Source organism: Phyllobates terribilis, unplaced genomic scaffold (assembly GCF_046119375.1).
Source record: "Phyllobates terribilis strain yellow unplaced genomic scaffold, ASM4611937v1 Scaffold_5__5_contigs__length_657084704, whole genome shotgun sequence".
Taxonomy (NCBI): domain Eukaryota; kingdom Metazoa; phylum Chordata; class Amphibia; order Anura; family Dendrobatidae; genus Phyllobates; species Phyllobates terribilis.
The window spans coordinates 616,476,244-616,499,691 of record NW_027362765.1 but is presented as its reverse complement, the minus strand read 5'-3'; the positions used below and the strand labels follow the sequence as shown (position 1 = coordinate 616,499,691).

At 42.0% G+C, this 23,448-nt stretch overlaps 1 protein-coding gene across 4 annotated transcripts in view; it reads right to left on the bottom strand.

Annotated features, from left to right (window-relative positions):
• LOC141273761 (mitochondrial ribosome-associated GTPase 1-like) overlaps window positions 1–23,448 on the bottom strand; it is a 332,495-nt gene that overhangs the window by 47,654 nt on the left and 261,393 nt on the right. For 3 of the 4 annotated variants that reach the window (XM_073686095.1, XM_073686096.1, XM_073686098.1), the window contains one exon: window positions 254–366. The exons of the other annotated variant lie outside the window; for it this stretch is intronic. In XM_073686095.1, coding sequence (XP_073542196.1) covers window positions 254–366 — 113 coding nt within the window. The remainder of the gene's footprint in view (window positions 1–253; window positions 367–23,448) is intronic. 4 annotated transcript variants of the gene reach the window in all.

Genomic DNA, 23,448 nt, shown 5'->3' with positions numbered 1-23,448 from the left:
TGATTGATACCGCACCAGGGCAATCGGGAAGAGCCAGGGCTAAGTGCCAGAATTGATGGATGTGTTTTTTCTGGGGCGGCTGAGGTCTAGTGTTATTAGTCTGGGAAGGAGCAAATATTATACAGATGCTAGGTGAGAAAAATCGCATTATACTCTCATGACACTCGTCATAATTTCCTGGATCAACACTGGACCGATTTTTTATACGCTAGTGTGACTCCAGCCCAACAAATGTTGTGTTTTGAATACCTACCAACGCCAGTTATGGCTTTCACTCTCTGTGTCTTTCCAAGCTTAAGAGCAATCTTTTTTAGCAGGGTCTCTATGTTTGAGCAGGGTCCATCAAGCTCATATTGCTCCACATATCTGAGAAAGTAATAATATTCACCATTAACAATTGCAACAACACAATTGCTAATTTTAAACTCTTGCAAATGCCAAAAAACAACACATAAATGTGATTATTACAGATGAATTATTCCAACAAACATCAAACTTCAAAAACACCAATGGGATCATTCAAATCCACGAAAAAGATAATTAAGAACTTCCTTTTATTCATTAATGATAACAAAACAATAAATACAAGTGGAAATGGTCAACAATACAGATTCAAAGTATGGTCAATTAGCACAATACAGATTTACACCATTACATCCAAACAGAATTGCTCTCTGGTAATATTTTCCTTTCTTTTTTACCAATGTGTATACGTGAAATATCTAATATGGCATCTTACCATGGACTCTGTTAAGAGGCAGTCAGTATGAGCATGTGCACTGTAACCCGAAAACTCGATCGCACCACTGAAGGCTTCTTTTACAGTGAATGCATGTCTGTGAAATTACAAGGAATGTTTCCTGGATATGAGTGTATTGTTTTGAAGGCCAAAAATGGTGTGAGGTTAGTGACAGGTCCCAGTTCGTATGCACTACCCAGATGGTGTGCATTAGACAATTTATGGCCACCATATATAATCTGGCAAGACAGGACATGCGTAACTCTACCCCTCAAGAAAACTTATGCAAAACGCACATCCGGCCATTTGTCGGGCTTAGCACTTAGAGCTTGCACTTTATTATGAATGAGCACCTTATTTTTCTATGATGCTGTGGGATGAAATTCATTAGTGATACTGACATGCATTGTCAGGTATACTTTATTTCAACTTTGCTTATAGACATTATGTGAGGTGAGTATGATTGTTTATTTTTTTTTTTGTGGGCAGCGTAATGGGGACTCAGAGGGTGCCATGCATACCAGGATGGGGGCTCAGAGGGTGCCATGCATACCAGGATGGGGGCACAAGGGGTGCCATGCATACCAGGATGGGGGATCAAGGGGTGCCATGCATACCAGGATGGGGGCTCAGAGGGTGCCATGCATACCAGGATGGGGGCTCAAGGGGTGCCATGCATACCAGGATGGGTGTTCAAGGGGTGCCATGCATACCAGGATGGGGGCTCAGAGGGTGCCATGCATAACAGGATGGGGGATCAAGGGGTGCCATGCATACCATGATGGGGTCAAGGGGTGCCATGCACACCAGGATGGGGGATAAAGGGGTGCCATGCATACCAGGATGGGGGATAAAGGGGTGCCATGCATACCAGGATGGGGGATAAAGGGGTGCCATGAATACCAGGATGGGGGATAAAGGGGTGCCATGAATACCAGGATGGGGATTAAAGGGGTCCCATGAATACCAGGATGGGGAATAAAGGGGTCCCATGAATACCAGGATGGGGATCAAGGGGTGCCATGAATACCAGAATGGGGGATCAAAGGGTGTCATGCATACCAGGATGGGGGATCAAGGGGTGCCATGCATACCACGATGGGGTATCAAGGGGTGTCATGCATACCATGGTTGGGTATCAAGGGGTGCATACACACCAGGATGGGGGATAAAGGGGTGCCATGAATACCAGGATGGGGGATAAAGGGGTGTCATGCATACCAGGATGGGGGATAAAGGGGTGCCATGAATACCAGGATGGGGGATAAAGGGGTCCCATGAATACCAGGATGGGGATCAAGGGGTGCCATGAATACCAAGATGGGAGATCAAGGGGTGCCATGCATACCAGGATGGGGGATCAAGGGGTGCCATGCATACCAGGATGGGGGATCAAGGGGTGCCATGCATACCAGGATGGGGGATCAAGGGGTGCCATGAATACTAAGATGGGGATCAGGGGGTGCCATGAATACTAAGATGGGGATCAGGGGGTGCCATGAATACCAGGATGGGGGATCAAGGAGTGCCATGAATACCAGGATGGGGGATCAAGGGGTGCCATGCATACCAGAATGGGGGATCAAGGGGTGCCATGAATACTAGAATGGGGATCAGGGGGTGCTATGCATACCAGGAAGGGGGATCAAGGGGTGTCATGCATACCAGAAAGGGGGATCAAGGAGTGCCATGCATAACAGGATGGGGGACCAAGGGGAGTCATGCATACCATTATGGGGGATCAAGGGGTACCATGCATACCAGAATGGGGATGGGGGCCACGTATACCAGGAAGAAGGGGCCATATATACCAGGATGGAGGATATTAACAGAATTGGGGGACATTACCCCAATACCAGTGTCAGCAGCAGACCCCCTCCCCCATAACAGGGCATCATGACCACATTTTTTGCTTACATTTTTTTTCCGGTGCGTCTTATAGTCCAAAAAATACGGTATATATTCTATTTATTATCTATTATATATCTAATATATTTCTATCATCTATCTGCTTTTTTATATAAGATTGCTTTATTAGTTTGGAAACTAACTTTAAATTACATAGAGAATTACAGTATGCAAAAGATGATGTTAACTTCTTTACCACCTTGGGATTTTGCATTTTAATCTTTTGTTCCCCTTCTTCCCAGAGCCATAACTTTTATATGGCCATGTGAGGGCTTGTTTTTTTGGGGGACAAATTGCACTTTTAACGACACCCATTGATTTTTATCATATTGTGTACTGGAAAACGGGAAAAAAATTTCAAGTGTGGTGAAATTGCAAAAAAATTGCAATTCCACAATTGTTTTGATTTTTTTTAGTTTTTTTTTTTATCATGTTCACTAAATGCTAAAACTGACTTGCCATTATGATTCTCCAGGTCATTATGAGTTTGTAGATACCAAACATGTATAGATTGTTTATTTAAATGGTGAAAAAAAAAATCCAAAGTTTGTTAAAAAAAAAAAAAAAAAAGTCGCCATTTTCCGAGACCAGTAGGGTCTCCATTTTTTGAGATCTGGGGCTGGGTGAGGGTATTTTTTTTTTTTTGCATGCCGAGCTGACGTTTTTATTGATTCTATTTTGGGATAGATACAATGTTTTGATCATCTCTTACTGCATTTTATTGCAATGTTGCGGTGACCAAAAAAAAAGGAATTATGGTGTTTTGATTTTTTTTCTCGTTACGCCAATTACCGATCGGATTAATTCTTTTTATATTTTGATAGATCGGGCATTTCTGAACTCGGCAATACCAAATATGTGTATTTTTATTTTATTGTTTTATTTTGAATGGGGCAAAAGTGGGGGTGATTTGAACTTTTAGGGTATGTGCACACAATCAGTAATTGTTGCGGATTGTACGCAGAGCACTTGAGCTGCGTACAAACCGCAGTGGCCAGATGTTACAGCATAGTGGATGGGAATTGTACAAATCCCATGCCCACTATGCGTCTCCGTGCACCTGCGGAAAACCCGCGGACACGGACATGCGGAGCGTCTTTCCAGACCGCAGCACGTCAATTTTACTTGCGGAGTCGCTAGTCTCCGCAAAAGAAATTATATCAGTGCAATGTATAGGATGCGGTGAATCCGCATGGTTCAATGAACACATGCAAATTCACCTGCGTGCAGCGCTTTGCGTTCAAAACGCTGCCAATACAGACCGTGTGCACATACCCTTATATTTTTTAATATTTAAATTGTATTTTTTTTTACTTTTTATGTGCTTCAATAGTCTCCTTAGGAGACTTGAAGCTGCAATCATCTGATCGCCTGTGCTACACATAGCAAAAACGCTCATCTGCTATGAGCGCCGGCCACGGGGCGACGCTCATAGCAGATTGGCAATGACAACCACAGGGCTCTCCTGCAGACCTTGAGTTGTAATGCCGACCCATCCACGCCGCGCTTATGACGCGCTTCCGGCGTGTGCATGTTAAATGCCGCTGTCAGATTGATAGCAGCATTTAAACATGTTAACAGCCGTGGGTGGATAGCGATTCCACCTGTGGCTGTTAGGGACATATGACAGCTGATCACGTCAGCTGTCCTGTGCCTAAAAAGAGGTGCGGGCTTAGCATCGGAGCCTGCACTAAAGAGGGGGAGGCAACCTATGATGCAACTATAGGTTGTAAAGGGGTTAAAAACACACTGCATACGGATGGCATACGCAAGTCATATGGATGTCATATGGATGCGGTGCAGTGAGAAAAATCGCATGACCCTCGTCCAACATCGGAGATAATTTTATAGACGAATGTGAGAGAGGCATAAAACTAAAGATTTTGTAATGAACGTTATATTATTAACCTTACTTTCATGTTATGGGTTAAGAAAAAAAGTTTTATGAATCTCAGTCTTACAAAAATTTTTAAATTGTTCTTGTATGAAGTGAGATAATGATTAAAATATCACTTTTCAAAGGGGGTGTACCCATTTATGCTGAGCAAAGTATGTGTATATTTCACAATTAGATGCAAATGATCTCATCCTACCTACTTTTCTTCAGTCACTACCACAGGTAAGCTTATTGATTTTATCTACAGGGAAAAAAAAAACACAAATAACCCATATTGCAGTTCTGTTCTTCTACAAAATGTTTCACTGCTCCTGAATATGTTTTATTTTTGATGCTGATGTTTTTAATATGCTCAGCAATGCGCTTTTAAAATTTTCTAATGGTACATAACCCTGCACTTCAAATTTCAGTGGGGAAAATAAGTATTTGATACACTGCCGATTTTGCAAGTTTTCTCACCTACAAAGAATGTAGAGGTCTGTAATTTTTATTGTAGGTACACTTCAACTGTGAAAGACAGAATCTAAAAATAATAACCAAAAAATTACATTGTATGATTTTTAAATATTTCACGCAATAAAATGCAATTTAATTAAGTATTTCATCACCTACCAACCGGTAAGAATTCTGGCTCTCACAGATATGTTAGTTTTTCTTTAACCGCTTCACGACGGCCCACTGTAGAGAGCCCAGCAAGCGCCGACGTTTAAAAACGGTGGGTGGTCTCGCAGCGCTCAGGACCCCCAGGGTCCTGCAAGCGCTGCGATTCCGGTGCAGAGCGTTAGCTCTGACAGGGAACATCATCGGGACCTTATTGGATCAGGTCCCAGTGATGTTAACCCTTTGCTGTCTTCTATATGCCGCGATCGATAGTGATCGCGGCATATAGGAGACAGCAGGAGGAGAGGGGGTCGTCCACTTACCTCTCCGACGGCCCCCTTGTACCTTCCAGGACCTGGTGTTGCTATGGCAGCTGGAGGTCACATGACCGCCTCCAGATCTGCTATATATGGTGTCCTGCCTGGCTCAGCCTGCAGCTGAAGCCTGGCAGGACACACTGACTGTGAAACAGTCAGCAAAGATCTCATGTAGTGTAATACATGTCTATTACATTACATGAGATCAGTGATCAGAAAAATAAAAATTAATGTCCCATACAGGGACTAAGTAAAAATGTAAAAAAAAAGTAAAAAAAAATGTTTTTAAACTGTTAAAAAAAAAAAATCACAAAATAAATAAAAATAAATAAATAAAATATTAAACCAATAAATCCGTATATTTATGCAAAACAAAAAAAAGTACACATATTTGGTATCGCCGCGTCCGAAACAACCCGATCTATAAAACTGTCATACTAATTAACTCCTTCTGTGCACACCGTAATAAAAATAAATAAAAAACGGAGCAAAAAAATATGCTTTTTCATCATATCGCCAAACAAAAAGTGGAAAAAAATGCGATCAAAAAGCAAAATGGAAATAAAAATGGTACCGCTGAAAACTTCATCTTGTTCCGCAAAAAAAAAGCCGCCATACAGCTCCATCAGCCAAAAAATAAAAAAGTTATAGCGCTCAGAATAAAGCAATGCAAAAAAAATATTTTTTCTATAAAATTGTTTTATTGTGTAAAAGCGCCAAAACATAAAAAAATATATACAGTAAGTGTAGTATCGCTGTAAACGTACTGACCCGAAGAATAACGCTGCCTGATCACTTTTACCACACGCAGAATGGCATAAAAAAAACCTCAAAAAACAATTCCTAAATTGTTGGTTTTTGTTAATTTTACCTCCCAAAAAACGGAATAGAAAGCGATCAAAAAATGTCACGTACCCAAAAATGGTACCAATAAAAATGTCAACTCGTCCCGCAAAAAACAAGCCGTCACATGACTCTGTCGGCCGAAATATGGAAAAATTATAGCTCTCAAAATATGGCGATGCAAAAACTAGATTTTGCAAAAAAAAACGCCTCTTAGTGTGTGACAGCTGTCAATCATAAAAACCCGATATAAATCTGGTATCTCTGTAATCGCACCGACCCGAAGAATAAAGTAATCTCATCACTTATACCGCACGGGGAACGGCATAAAAAATAAATAAAACCAATTCTTCACCTGCTACTGATTTGTTTATTATGTCTCCCAAAGATCGCAGTAAGGCTCTGCCTATATTTATCCTGCGCTCTGCGCTGAGCACTTACACCAGAGTTTCCATGTAAATCTCTGAAATACGTGATTCAGATGGAACCCATGACGGAAGATTCCCTGTAATAAGGCAGATATAGGATACTGTGGATGCCGTCTGGCCTGTGATCCCACGGTGTCATTTGTTTTAGGCGTGCATAAAAGTGCGGTTGGCCACAGTTTTGTGCACTTCAGAAAAAAAGGACACCGCTAAACAGAGGCCATACGGAGTCCAGAGGAACTCTGCTGCCTCATTACAGTGAATGGATCCCGCAGGGGTTTCATCTGAATTACATCACTTGGAAATTTAGATGGAAACCCCGATGTAAGTGCTCAGCCTAGAGCGCCGGATAAATGTTACGTAAAATGTTCCCAATAAAAGCTTCAACTCAGTCCTCAAAAAAAGCTAGTCCCCACTCAGGTCCGTCATCTTTTAAAAATATAAGGGACTTCCAAGTTACTGGTAGCAGAAAGGCTCTGGAAAAGCGAAATGGCCCTTGCCCCCCCAAAAAATTCAGAAAATTTTGTGCTCCCAAATCCAAATGCCTATTCTACAATAATTTGTTCTCCAATTGTCCAATAGCGCTCCGTCCCCCCCAGATCTCGCCGTATGGCTAAGCGGTACGATACAGCCACATATGGGGTATTGCCACTTTTAGAAGAATTTGTGTGACACATTTCGGCACCATTTTTACCCATTGCCCTGTGTGAAAATGTAAAATCTGAGGGTAAAACATTTTTTTTGTGGTAAAAATATAATTATGCTTTTTTCACTGCCCAATGGTATAAATTAAAAAATTAAAAAATACTCACTACTTCCCTAGATGAATTCCTTGAGAGGTGTAGTTTACAAAATTGGGTCACTTGTGGGGGTTTCTGCTGTTTCGGCATGTCAGCGACTCTTCAAATGTGACATGGTGTCTGCTGCCTATCCCAGCCAACATAGCGCTCCTTTCTCTTCCGAACCCTGCCGTACACCAAAGCAGTGGTTTTCCCCCACATATGGGGTATCGGTGTACTCAGGAGAAATTGCACAACAAATTTCATGGTGCAATTTCTCCTGTTACCCTTATGATAATGCAAAATTAGGGAATGAAAAACATTTTTTGTGGGAAAAATTTGAAAATTTTATTTTTATGGCTCAATATTATAAACTTCTGTGAAGCACCTGGGGGTGCAAGGTGCTCACCACACATCTAGATAAGTTCCCTAAGGGGTCTAGTTTCCAAAATGGTGGCACTTGTGGGGGGTTTCCACTGTTTAGGCACATCAGGGGCTCTCCAAACGCAACATGGCGTCTGCTAATTATTCAAACAAATTTTACATTCAAAAAGTCTAATGGCGCTCCTTCCCTTCCGAACCCTGCAGTGCACCCAAACAGTGGTTTTCCCTCACATATGGGGTATCAGCGCGCTCAAGAGAAATTACCCAAAAAATGTTGGGGTCCATTTTTTCCTGTTACCCCTGTGAAAATAAAAAAAATTGGGTCTAAAGTAACATTTTTGTGAAAAAAGTTAAAAGTTAATTTTTTTCTTCCACATTCCAAAAATTCCTGTGAAGCACCTGAAGGGTTAATAAAGTTCTTGAATGTGGTTTTGAGCACCTTGAGGGGTGCAGTTTTTAGAATGGTGTCACTTTTGGGTATTTTCTGTCATAAAGACCCCTCAAAGTGACTTCAAATATGATGTGGTCCCTAAAATAATGTTTTTGTAAATTTTGTTGGAAAAATGAGAAATCACTGGTCAACTTTTAACCCTTATAGCTTGCTAATAAAAAAAAATTTTGGTTACAAAATTGTGCTGATGTAAAGTAGACATTTGGGAAATGTTATTTATTAACTATTTTGTGTGACATATCTCTCTGATTTAAGGGCATGAAAATTCAAAGTTTGAAAATTGCAAAATTTTCAAAATTTTCACCAAATTTTCGATTTTTTCACAAATAAACGCAAGTGATATCGAAGAAATTTTACCACTATCATGAAGTACAATATGTCACAAAAAAACAATCTCAGAATCAGGGGAATACGTTGAAGCGTTCCAGAGTAATTACTTCATAAAGTGACAGTGGTCAGAATTGAAAAAATTGGCCCGGTCACGAAGGCAAAAACAGGCTCTGGTGCGAAGTGGTTAAGAAGCCCTCCTACTCTGCACTCATTACCTGTATTAATTGCACCTGTTTGAACTTGTTACCTGTATAAAAGATATCTGTTCAAACAATCAATGACACTCCAACCTCTCCACCATGGCCAAGACCAAAGAGATTCCTAAAGGACACCAGAGACAAAATTGTAGAGGAGAAATAGAAAAAATCCAGCAATCCCAAAAGAAAAAATGTAGAATATTAAAACTTCACATTTAATGAAAAACAATTAAAAACATGTTAAAAGGGGAGATTAGAAAAGAGGGCATAAAAAAATAGAGAAAGGATGATGCGTTTCAAACCAACATGGTTCTAAGGCTGTGTGCCCACTGATAGAAGGTCTGCCATGTTCCCCAATGATAATCCGCATGTGCTGTGCACATGCTGCGGAAATTTCCGCTGCAAATTATCATTGCGGGAAAATACGCAGCACTACCAATTATTTTGCGGAAGCACTGCGTTTTCGCCGCCATTGACTTGCATTGGAACGCATGGAATCCGCATCACTGCATCTGTACATGCGGAATCCATGCGTTTCAATGTGCGGATCGTAACCGGGGTTTGGAGAAGAGGAGACTCTCCTCCAGACCCGGGTACCATAGTACCTGTAAAAAAAAAGAATAATAAAATAAAAAATATACATTATACTTACCTTCTGATGGCCCCTGGTGTCTTTATCCGATGCATCCTGGCTTGCCGGCAGCTCGCGGTGGTCCTTTAGTGTACCGTGAGCTGCCGGCAAGCCAGGACGCATCGAATAAAGACTCCGGGGGCCATCGGAAGGTAAGTATAATATTTATTTTTTACTATTCTTTCGGTCACGCTACATAAATCCATACCGGTTGCATGGATTTATATAGTGTGACCAAGTTGTCAAGCACTTTCCAAGTGATGCTAAAATCGCTTGGAAAGCGCTTGTCAACCCGCATGCGGAAATGCATGTGAAGAACGCTTCACATCCGCATGTCCCTGGCAGGAAAAACGCATGTACAATCCGCATGCGTTTTTTCTGCCAGGGAGATGCAGAAACGCTCAGGAAAAAATCCAGAGCATTTCTGCATCGTGGGAACATAGCCTTACTCATATCCTAATAAGTTGTGAGTCACCAACGTCTAAATATAGGAAAGTAAAATACAGAATGATAAACATCAGGTTAAGCAGTCAAAAAAAAATCACATGAGCACACAAAGGGAAAATATTTCCGGGCAACATGCCTAAACTGTTTGTCACAAAAAACATGCAAAGATACATACAAGACCATGCATTATTATATATAAGAAATAAACCACAAGATCTAAATAAATACAGTGCCTACAAGTAGTATTCAACCCCCTGCAGATTTAACTGGTTGACACATGCGGAATTAACTTGGCATTGTGACAATTGTACTGTAGATCAGCCTGGAAGTGGGAAATGCACTGCAGCAAATTTTTTTTTTTTTTTTTTTAAAACTTTAAAAGTTAATTCAGAGTGTCATTTATTATTCAACCCCTCAAACCACAAGAATTCTGTTTGGTCCCCCTAAAGTATTAAGAAGTAGTTCAGGCACCAAGAATATTGAGCTTCACATGTGTGGATTAAAGATCTCTTTTGCCAGCCTTTTCTGACTATTTAAGACCCTCCCCAAACTTGTGAACAGCACTCAGACATGGTCAACATGGGAAAGACAAAGGAGCATTCCAAGGCCATCAGAGACAAGATCGTGGAGGGTCACAAGGCTGGCAAGGGGTACAAAACCCTTTCCAAGGAGTTGGGCCTACCTGTCTCCACTGTTGGGAGCATCATCCGTAAGTGGAAGGCTTATGGAACTACTGTTAGCCTTCCACGGCCTGAACAGCCTTTGAAAGTGTCCTCCCGTGCCGAGGCCAGGCTTGTCCGAAGAGTCAAGGCTAACCCAAGGACAACAAGGAAGGAGCTCCGGGAAGATCTCATGGCAGTGGGGACATTGGTTTCAGTCAATACCATAAGTAACGTACTCCACCGCAATGGTCTCCGTTCCAGACGAGCCTGTATGGTACCTTTACTTTCAAAGCGTCATGTCAAGGCTCGTCTACAGTTTGCTCATGATCACTTGGAGGACTCTGAGACAGACTGGTTCAAGGTTCTATGGTCTGATGAGACCAAGATCGAGATCTTTGGTGCCAACCACACACGTGACGTTTGGAGACTGGATGGCACTGCATACGACCCCAAGAATACCATCCCTACAGTCAAGCATGGTGGTGGCAGCATCATGCTGTGGGGCTGTTTCTCAGCCAAGGGGCCTCGCCATCTGGTCCGCATCCATGGGAAGATGGATAGCATGGTCTACCTGGAGATTTTGGCCAAGAACCTCCGCTCCTCCATCAAGGATCTTAAGATGGGTCGTAATTTTATCTTCCAACAAGACAACGACCCAAAGCACACAGCCAAGAAAACCAAGGCCTGGTTCAAGAGGGAAAAAGTCAAGGTGTTGGAGTGGCCTAGTCAGTCTCCTGACCTTAACCCAATTGAAAACTTGTGGAAGGAGCTCAAGAATAAAGTCCACATGAGACACCCAAAGAACCTAGATAACTTGGAGAAGATCTGCATGGAGGAGTGGGCCAAGATAACTCCACAGACCTGTGCCGGCCGGATCAGGTCTTATAAAAGACGATTATTAGCTGTAATTGCAAACAAGGGTTATTCCACAAAATATTAAACATAGGGGTTGTATAATAATTGACCCACACTTTTATGTTTAAAATTTAATAAAATTCAACTGAGCAACATAACTTTTTGGTTTGTAAGATTTATGCTTCTGTTCATAAAACCTACTCTCATTTGCAGTTTGAAGGCTCTAACTTATTTGCATCTTATCAAACCAGCTAAATCTGCAGGGGGTTGAATACTACTTGTAGGCACTGTATATGCTATATCCTCTTATAAAGATACAGGTGCACCTCACTAAATTAGAATATCATCAAAAAGTTAATTTATTTCAGTTCTTCAATACAAAAAGTGAAACTCATATTATATAGAGTCATTACATACAACATTAACAGAAATAAACACTTGAAATAGATCACTTTGTAATGACTCTGTAATATATGAGTTTCACTTTTTGTATTGAACTACTGAAATAAATTAACTTTTTGATGATATTCTAAATTTTGTGTGATGCACCTGTACATGAGATCTGGTATATAGTTAAAACCAAATCCAGCAAGCTTCACACTTGTGTTTCCAGTCCCCACTGCAGACTGAAGAGGAGGAGGCTGGGAGGGAGGAGGAGAAAGAGGAAGAACAAAAGCTGGTTGCGCAAATTTAATAGATAAATATTTAAATAAATAAATGAATGGATACAAAAACAAATAGTAAAGTGCATAGTGCTGTATCCAAAGTATAAAGGACAATAAAACTGCTGTGTATGCTGATACACTATATATTACACCAACAATCAATGGGGATATACAATCTATGGCATAGCATAGCATATATTACATCCCAGCTGCCATGGTAGAAAACTAAAAGCCAAGGCAAGTGGGGAAATTGTGCTGCAAGCAGATATACCTAAATGAATCTGTGGCCAAAAAATAATGAACAAATTAACCAAGTAATACTGACCCCCAAGGTGTCTAGATGGATCCAATGAGTGTTTCGCCGCATGCTTTTTACGAGGATATGTGATGCTCGTTCAAACGCACCTGTGACATGTGGCAATATGAAAATCACACCTGGTAAAAAGGGGAGGGGTTGACTCAATCTTTGCATTGTGTGTCTGGTGTGTTCCACACCAAGAATGGAGAACAGAACAGAAAGAGGAGAAGAGAACTGTCTGAAGACTTGACAACCAAAATTGTTGAACAATATCAACAATCTCAAGGTTACAAGTCCATCTCCAGAGATCTTTATGTTCCTACGTATACAGTGTGCAACACTTTTTAAGGTCATGCCACAGTATCTCAATCGGATTAAGGTCAGGACTTTGACTAAGCCACTTCAAAGTCTTAATTTTGTTTTTCTTAAGCCATTCAGAGGTAGACTTGCTGGTGTGTTTTAAATCATTGTCCTGCTGCATAACCCAAGTGAGTTTGAGCTTCAGGTCACGAACAGAGGGCCGGACATTCTCCTTCAGGTTTTTTTGGTAGACAGCAGAATCCATGGAACCATTTACCACATCAAGTCTTCCAGGTCCTGAAGCAGCAAGACAGTCCCAGACCATCACACTACCACCACCATATTTTACTGTTGGTATGATGTTCCTTTTCTGAAATTTTTCTGAAATTCTGTGTTCAGCTCCTTTTTCCACATTCAATTTCTATCACTGCTAACAGCTGATTGGACTGGTTAGTCCAATCAGCTAAATACTGCCACTTCTGGTTTACACTGTGTGATGGCACAGGGAGGCTGAAGCAGGAGGCAGGGGGAGGATCTGGCAGAGACTGAGGGTGTGGTGTCTGTTATGACATTATGTCCAGTCTCTGCTAGACAGGAAAACTCTAGATGGGGTGTGATCAGCTCCTCCAGAATCAGGAGAGCTGGTTACATTCCGAAGAGTGGTATCTAGGCAACAGTGCAGAATGCTAACAGGGAGTATATTCCCAACTGTCAGCATGGACCCCTATCAATTATGGCCTGCATCTTCCCAGGATCCTTCTTAAACCCTTCCGCTGATACAATAAACCCCATGAATCATATTTTTTGAACAGAAAAGTACATTTATCCAATTTAGCAAACAAAAAATGTTTTTGTAAAAAAAAAAAACGGAGATGTTCTTAGTGCGAATCCAGATCAGGGGAAAAAATTAGAATGTCATCAAGGTATTCCACAATAAACCTTCCAATACAATCAGAAAATATACCATTCATTAAGTTTTGAAAAACTGCTGGTGCATTGGTTAACCCAAAAGGCATGACAAGATTTTCAAACCGACCCTCAAATGTTAAAAACGCTGTTTTCCAAGCATCACCCTTAGAGATACACATCAAATTATAAGCCCCTCTAAGATCTCGTTTAGAAAACCTTTTGGTCCCCGTAAGCTGATTATATAGGTCAGGGATAAGTGGATGTGGATAAGTATTTTTAACCGTAATTTTGTTTCACTTTTATTTTTAACAAAGAAAAACCCAGCAGCTACAGATGAGGAGGAAGGACAGATATGACCCTCCTGTAAACTTTCGTTTACACATTCTTTCATGGGGGTACGTTCATGACCCGATAAATTATACAGGTGAGCTTTAGTTAATTTGGCATTAGGGACAAGATTAATACCACAATCATAAGGATGATGGGGGGGTAATATCTCTGCCTCTTTTTGCGAGAACACATCTGCGAAGTCTTTCAGTTACCCCAGTGGACCCTCCAGACTTGGAGAGCAAATTTGTAGAGAATTAAGACATTTCTGATGATAGTTGGGGCTCCATTTAACAATATTCTTCTGACACCAATTAATAATAGAATTGTGAATACACAGCCAATACCAATACTCCAATACCAACCCAGCAGGCAAAAAACATAGCAGGATATGGACTCAGCGTGAAGTGTTTCCAACTTTAAGTGTGTCCAGCAGGACAATGTTCTGAAGTAATGGTGTCAACAATTTGAATGGCTCTTTCCAACCTAACTGTCCTTAATCCTAATCGCAGGATCAGTCCTGAATCAATGAAGTTGGCAGCAGACTCACAATCAATGAACGCTACAGCTGAAAATGACTGGTTTTGGAAAAATGGTTCCACATCCAGCAGCACTTTGTCTGAGGAGTAAAAATGTACTTAGAAGTCTGGGTGACATCCTTGACAATCACTTTGTGATTAGGCATTTTCCTGATGGCTTGCTTGCTTGAGAGCGTATCGAGCAGTCCTTGAAAAAATATCCAATGTGACCACTGTAGAGGCAGAGTCCAAGATCGCTCCGACGTCTCCTCTCAACGGTCCAAGAGCTGGCAGCTCCAACTTCCACTGGTTCTGCCTCAGGTAGGTGGTAGATTTGGAGGAAATGACTGAAACCTCCTGTCACTCATCAAGCACCTCCTGAAACCTGCGATCTATCCGAATGGCCTTAGTCATGGCCTCCCCCAAGGAACAGGGTGGAGTATACAGAGCCAGAGCGTCCTTAAGTTTATCCAACAGGCATCAGCCAAACTGACACCCAAGAGCAGCATCGTTCCACAGAACATCAATGAACTATTGCCGGAACTCTGTACAATAGTCCTCAGTGGTGCAGCCTACCTGTGTCAGGTTCATGATATTTGTATCATGCCAGGGCAGGGAGAAGCCCGGTGTGTGACACAACGGGAGGGGGTGAGGAAGCTGGTAAAGGAAAGCCTGACAATATAGAGAGTGGGAAGACTGTGACCCCTCAACACTCACCTTATGCTGAAACCTGCGTTCCCTATCGCCCTAGACAGGTCCTTACCTCCATGCACCATCGCGTGCCTAAGCCCTGACTGACACTGCACCTTGCCCTGGCTAGGGTGCAGGATAGCAAGATACGGGTCTTACGACTGGGATAAAGACAACACAGGGAATGAGACAGACTGAGAAAAACACACAAACAAATGGAAAACCACAAGCTTCAAAAAGCTTAACAGTTACTCCAGGAAGTTCTTCTAGAGAATGGTCAGTCACGGGATAGTAAAACTATAGCTGGCATGGCAGAAAGGTAAGAACAGGTTTAAATAATGAAAGGGGCGTAGTGCCAACAAGCAGCAGATGACACAAGAGCCAATTGAAAGCTCAGCAGAGTTACAACAAGGAACTCTTAACCCCTTCTTTTTTCATAAATGACCTATGGAAAACATCGTGGCTCTTGAGATCATTCTAGATGAAAAGCAACAGGATTAAGGACAGTGGTTATCTTATACGGAGCAATGAACCTGGGACCAAGTTTCCAGGAAGGAACCTTCAGCTTAAAGATGCTCTCCCACAAACAAAAGTTAATTTTAAAAATTGTCTGTGTCTGACCGTGCAGGAACATCATCTGATCATACCACAGCTCCTGGGCAGGGGAAGAAGCAAAAGGGTATACAGATATTGCAGCATGGGATCGCAGAGGATTCATTCTGTGAGGTAAAAACAGGCAGTGAAAAATTTTACCTCACAAAATGAATCCTCTGTGATCCCATGCTGTAATGTCTGTATTGTCTTTTGCTTCCTCCCCTGCCCAGGAGCGGTGATACGATCAGACCATGTGCAGTACACGGTCAGACACAGACAATTTTTAATGTGAACTTTTATTCGTGGGAAAACCCCTTCAATGTTCCTGGTGAACAACCACACAGTCATTCACACAAAAGGTCCGGACCTGGCATATGTGTTTTCTTTTTTTATCAGCCACATGTTTGTAGTTAGCCCCAATCAACTTAAAAGGGTTGACCACTACTATTCAAAATAGCCCAATGTATTTTTATGATGAAAAGAAGCTTCTTTCTAATTACCTCCCGCTGCTGTTTCTGCCTGTGAGTGGCGCTATCACTGGCCGCTCACAGGAAGCACGTGACCCCGGGCTGCAGCCGGCTCTGACATCCACTGATGTCACATCATGATTCCAGATGCAGCCGTGGGTCCCTCTTCTGCGTTCCACGGTGGCTGCTGGGTTGTGGGCGGGGTTACCCCGTGCGTCACACCCAGCATCCACCACGAGCTTTCCCAATGAATGGGGAGAGGGAGAGAGCAACAGAGACACCCATCGGACCAGACCACCTTGTAGGAGAGTATAATAAAAGCTATTTTTGGTTTTATGGAGAGCTCAGTGGGGACACATACACAACATTCTGGAATGCTGTCACATAGGGCTTACAGGTGCTGGCCCACTTTATATGGGAAAAACCTGTTGACAGGCTCCCTTTTAAAGGAGTTTTCCCCTGCCCATGAGCTGTAGTATGTTTAGATCATGTTCCTACATGCACAGAACATGGAAGAGGTACATTTCTAAGATTATCCCCATACAGGAACTTTATTTTAACACATCCAATTGTGGAACTTATTTTTATTCCAATTTTTATTGACTAAAATGTACTTTATTTGTGGGACAATCCTTTATTTCCTATGAAGTACTTGAAGGGTTAGGGAAGTGCAGTTTTTAAAATTGGGTCTTGTTTGTAGGTTTACTGACATATCCTGGCCCCTCAAAGTCACTTCAAAAGTGAAGTGATCCCTAAAAATATACAGTGGGTACGGAAAGTATTCAGACCCCTTTAAATTTTTCACTCTTTGTTTCATTGCAGCCATTTGGTAAATTCAAAAAAGTTAATTTTTTTTCTCATTAAAGTACACTCTGCACCCCATCTTGACTGAAAAAAAACAGAAATGTAGAAATTTTTGCAAATTTATTAAAAAAGAAAAACTGAAATATCACATGGTCATAAGTATTCAGACCCTTTGTTCAGTATTGAGTAGAAGCACCCTTTTGAGCTAGTACAGCCATGAGTCTTCTTGGGAATGATGCAACAAGTTTTTCACACCTGGATTTGGGGATCCTCTGCCATTCTTCCTTGCAGATCCTCTCCAGTTCCATCAGGTTGGATAGTGAACGTTGGTGGACAGCCATTTTCAGGTCTCTCCAGAGATGCTCAATTGGGTTTAAGTCAGGGCTCTGGCTGGGCCAGTCAAGAATGGTCACAGAGTTGTTCTGAAGCCACTCCTTTGTTATTTTAGCTGTGTGCTTAGGGTCATTGTCTTGCTGGAAAGTGAACCTTCAGCCAAGTCTGAGGTCCAGAGCACTCTGGAAGAGGTTTTCATCCAGGATATCTCTGTACTTAGCCGCATTCACGTTTCCTTCAATTGCAACCAGTCGTCCTGTCCCTGGAGCTGAAAAACACCCCCATAGCATGATGCTGCCACCACCATGTTTCACTGTTTTTAAGCAAACTCTATGCAGGCTTTCATAGGTCTTGCACTGAGGAGAGGCTTCCGTTGGGCCACTCTGCCATAAAGGTCTGACTGGTGGAGGGCTGCAGTGATAGTTGACTTTGTGGAACTTTCTCTCATCTCCCTACTGCATCTTTGGAGCTCAGCCACAGTGATCTTGGGGTTCTTCTTTACCTCTCTCACCAAGGCTCTTCTCCCATGATTGCCGAGTTTGGCTGGACGGCCAGGTCTAGGAAGACTTCTGGTAGTCCCAAACTTCTTCCATTTAAGGATTATGGAGGCCACTGTGCTCTTAGGAACCTTGAGTAATGCAGAAATTCTTTTGTAACCTTGGCCAGATCTGTGCCTTGCCACAATGCTGTCTCTGAGCTCCTTGGGCAGTTCCTTTGAGCTAATGATTCTCATTTGGTCGGACATGCACTGTGAGCTGTGAAGTCTTATATAGACAGGTGTGTGCCTTTCCAAATCAAGTCCTATCAGTTTAATTAAACACAGCTGGACTCCAATGAAGGAGTAGAACCATCTCAAGGAGGATCACAAGGAAATGGACAGCATGTGACTTAGGTATGAATAAATATTTCAGTTTTTCTTTAATAAATTTGCAAAAATTTCTACAATTGTTTTTTTTTTTCAGTCAAGATGGGGTGCAGAGTGTACTTTAATGAGGAAAAAAATGAACTTTTTAGAATTTACCAAATGACTGCAATGAAACAAAGAGTGAAAAATTTAAAGGGGTCTGAATACTTTCTGTACTCACTGTAGATTTAGTCAATTTACTGAAAAACAAAAATTGCTTTAAAAAGTATTTTAAGAAATGATGCTGATGTAAAGTAGACCTGTAACAAGTCTTATTTCTTATTTTGTGTGGTAAAACTGTCTTTTTAAGAGGAAGAAAATTCAAAGTTTGAAAATTGTTAATTTTTCTACGTTTTCATAAACGCTATGGACCATTAATATGAAATACATGTCATGAAGAAAAGAATCTCAGAAATCACTGGGATATGTTGAAGTGTTCCAGAGGTATTACCACATAAAAAGTGAAACTTTTCATAATTAAAATTGCCCCTGAAGGTGAAAACAGGTTTGGCAGGAAGGGGTTGGTAAGGAAACCAGAATAAACCCCATTTGAGCAATTTTCAGCTTTTTTGCTTTCATATTTTCCTCCCCTTCCAAGGGCTATAACTTTTTTATTTTTTCACCTATATAGCCATTTGAAGACTTGTTTTTTTTTGGAAGAGTTGTACTTTTGAATGACACCATCAATTTTATCATGTGATGTACTGGAAAGCTGGAAAAAAAATTCAAGTGTGGCGAATTAGTGAAAAAAGTGCAATTAAGCATTTTTTTTATATTCACAGCATTCAACAGTAAAAATTACCTAGCACTATGATTCTCCAGGTCAGTACAATTACAGTGATAAATATGAGTCATTTTTGCTTTATTTAAGTGGTGAAAAAAATGAAGACATTTGTTAAAAAAAAAAATTCACTTGTGTTCCCATTTTCGGAGTGATGGAGCCATAGCATTTTCAATTTTCACGATATGGAGATGTGTGGGGTTTTTTTTGCGCCTGGAGTCGCTGCTTTTACCAATATCATTTGGGGTACATTGGATGTTTTGATCGCCTCTGATTACATTTTTTCTCTATTGTTGAAGCAACTGAAAAACTTAATGTCATGCTGGGATGGTCTTTAGTAAGGGAGAGGTGCCTCAAGCTTTCCCTGGAACTGGGAACCTAGCTATCCGTGTCCCGGGGATACTCTTGAAGGTAGAGAGACCGGGGTCTCCAACCTAACTATGGTCATGTTAAACCCGGACCTTTCCCTTCCCCCATTCCCCATGAGGCATGGGGCAAAAATGTAAAGTAAACAAGACACAAAGACAAAACAGGGATAACATGAAACCACCATCATACAAAAGCACTCACCAAAAAGGGAGTAGGATAGGGACTGGGAGGAATAAACTAAATGGGAATAGGGACAAGGAGATAAACACACACTGTACTTCAGCAAAGTACAGATCACTACAACTACAACTCCAGTCCAACTACTCAGCTTTAGCACTGGAAGACAAATCTTTCACCAGCAAGGACTAGATGCCCGGAGCCAGTATATATAGAGGGAGTAAATGATAAGCAGTTGCAGCTGAGAACAGCCAGGCGACTTACCAGCGGACTCACTGCGATGATTGTTCAAGGCAAACTTAGCTAATGGTAAAAAAGATGACCAATCCTTCTGATTATCTGACACAAAACACCTGAGGTATGTCTCCAAACTCTGGTTTAAACGTTCAGTCTGACCGTTCGTTTGAGGATGGAATGCTGAAGAAAAGGAAAGATGCATCTCCAAATGAGAACAAACTGTCCTCCAGAATTTAGACACAAATTAGGTCCCCCGATCTGACACCATATCGGAGGGAACTGTGTAAAGCTTCAAGATCTCTGTGACAAACACTTGAGCCAGGGTCTTAGCGTTAGAGAGAGCAGGTAAAGCAATGAAGTGCGCCATTTTACTAAACCTATCCACCACAACTAAGATAACAGTCTTACCAGAGGAGGAAGGAAGATCCGTCATAAAATCCATGGATAAATGTGTCCAATGCCGGTCAGGTATGGTAAATGGTAGATGAGCCCAAGACGGACGAGTATGCGGGGTCTTCGACCACACACAGACACATGCTTTTCAGAAAGACAAAGTCGACAACATCCCGATGCAACATTTGCCACCAAAAACGACGAGAAAGGAGGTCCAAGGTTGGTTTACTATCTGAATGACCAGCCTTAGCAGTGCTATGCTGTGCCCCTACAACTTTGGGGTGCAGATGCAATGGTACAAACAATTTCTCTGAAGGGCAAGCAGGAGCGTCTCCCTGAGCCTTCAATACCTCCAGCACAGAGCACACAGCAGAAACCACCATCCCTTATTGAAAATTGGAACAGAGTCTTCCGAACTACCACCCACAGGGAAGCTCCGAGATAAGAGCATTAGCTTTGATGCTCTTAATTCCAGGACAGTAAGTGACAATATAATTAAACCAGGTAAAAAAGAGACCTTCTAGCTAGTCTAGGATTAAGACATTTAGCGGATTCGAGGAACAACAGATTTTAATGACCATCAATGAAAGCGACAGGGTGGACTGCCCCCTCCAAAAAATGACGACACTCCTCAAAAGCCAACTCGATGGCCAAAAGATCTCTATTGCCTATGTCATAATTCCTTTCTCCCGATGATGGTTTTTGTTTTTTGTCCTTTAGAGAAAAAGGCACAGGGAGGCCACTTGCCAGCCCCAACCCCTATCTCAGATGCATCAACCTCAACAATAAATGGTTAGGAAACATCGGGTTGAATGATTACAGGAGCAAGGGAAAAACATTTCTTCAAAGAAGAAAAAGCCTGACGGGCACATTTGGACCACCTCAAGAGGTCCATACCTTTCTTTGTCATGTCAGTGAGCGGTTTGACAATCGATGAGAAGTTTTTAATAAACTTCTGATAATAGATAGCAAACCCCAAAAAGCATTGTAACGCTTTTATATTTTCTGGCAGATCCCATTCCAGAACTGCACGGACCTTATTAGGATCCATCCGTGCGGCTGACACTAGAAAACCCAGGAACTGAATCTCTTCTATGGCAAGTACACATTTTTCTAATTTGGAGTACAGTTTATGATCCCGCAGAGCCTGTAACACCTGCCTGATGTGTACTTGATATGACTTGAGATTAGAATATACTGTCGAGGTACACCACAACAAACCTACCCACAAGGTGACGAAAAATTTAGTTAACAAAAAGTTGGAAAACGGCGGGGCCATTAGTTAAACCAAAGGGCATGACAAGGTTTTCATAATGCCCTTCAGGAGTGTTAAAGGCAGTCTTCCACTCATCCACCTCCTTGATACTAATCAGATTATAGGTTCCCCTGAGGTCCAATTTAGAGAACCATTTTGCCCCAAACAATCTGATTAAATAAGTCGGGAATAAGTGGGAGGGGATACGGGTTTTGGATAGTAATCCGGTTTAACTCACTAGAAAATCTAAACAGGAACGTAGGTCCCCTTCTTTCTTCTTAAAGAAAAACCCTGCTGATACGGACGAAGAGAAGGGTCTAATTTGTCCCTTAGCAAGACTCTCAGATGTAATCCTTCATGGCCTTCCTTTCAGGACCAGACATAGTATAATCTGGTTTTAGGTAATTTCACTTCAGGAAGCAAGTTTAAGGGGCAATCATACACAAGGTGAGGAGGCAGTTCCTGACACCCCTTTTCTGAGAACACATCCACAAAATCAGCCAGAAAAGAGTTTTAGTAAAAACAGTAAAAATGATGGTACACAAGCAATTACTTTTGTAGAAATCACTCCACTTGACTATTTTTCTGAACTGTCAGTCAATAACAGGATTATGCAGTTAGCCAGGGAAGGCCTAACACAATAGGAGTAGGGAGACCCAAGACGTAGCAAGAAAGGAGCGCCCTGTGAAGAGCCCCTATGTGCAGGTTCACATGATGCATAAATAGCATAAAATTTCCCTGACAGAGGTGCAGAGTCAATAGCAAATATGGGGATGGACTTCGCAAGCATACTACAGGAGAGACCATGGTCCCGTCGAACTGAGCATCCCACCCAACTATACAAGAGGATAGATATTGTCTCAGTTTTTGTACCTATAACCACTTCTGTGGGTAAGAAAAACTGAGATACACATGTGGAGGAGATACTGTATATACAGCCAGGTTGTTGAGAAAACTGACTCACGAGAGCAGGATCGTTCCACCCGGTGTCAGTAGCCCATCTACGGAACTCAGAGTAGAATTCCTCTGACAGCCATTCTCCCTGCTGGAGCGTACGTAGCTTAGAATCAGCATGGGAGACATGGTCCAGATCATCGTACACGAGGCCTAGAGGCTCAAAAAAAAACATCAACCGACCGGAAAGTGAGTCTGACGGAAGTGAAAAGGCCCAGTATTGAGGATCTCCCAGAAGTAAGGAAATAGCAATCCCAACCTGTTCCTCCTCACATCCAGATGAACACAGATGTAGCCTAAAATAAAGCTTGCATGCTTCATTGAAATGTATCCCGTCTCCCAGAGACGGCCACTCCCTCTGGGAGTGCCACCTTATGCTCCAGTTCAGCCAAACTGCTGTGCGACCCTAGATTGCAGGTCTGACAGTTCGAGCGACAGACTGTTAAATAATCAAATACTAAATTCTAATCTCAATTCTGTACTGGATAGATTGCATCAGCCACATGGAAGCTTTTGCAGACATGACATTTAGGTTTTTCTTGTACATTTAGCTCAGGGCAGATGGTAACACCATATACAGAAAACAGGTGCTATGCGGGAAATATATAACCACTAGTGTTGAGCATTCCGATACTGTAATATCGGGTATCGGCCGATATTCGCGGTATCGGAATTCCGATACTTAATTCCGATACTTTTACAATATCGGATACCGGAATCGGAAGTTCCCATAATGCCTGCGCTCTGCAGTGTCTGTGAAGGATGACAAGTTGGATGGCAGCGCGATCCAGCCTGTCATCAGAATGCCATCCCAGCGGGGGAGAATTCTCCTGATTGTTTAAAAGCCGGCGGGCGGTAAAAAGCCGCCGGCTTTTAAACAATCACACAGCCCCATACTGCTTCCCCGCAGCCTCCCACCCCGATCCTCCGCTCCCCTCGCCACCTCCCATCCCGATCGTAAGTTAGGACCGGGCGGGGAGCGCAGCTCCAAGGAGCGGGGAGTGAAGG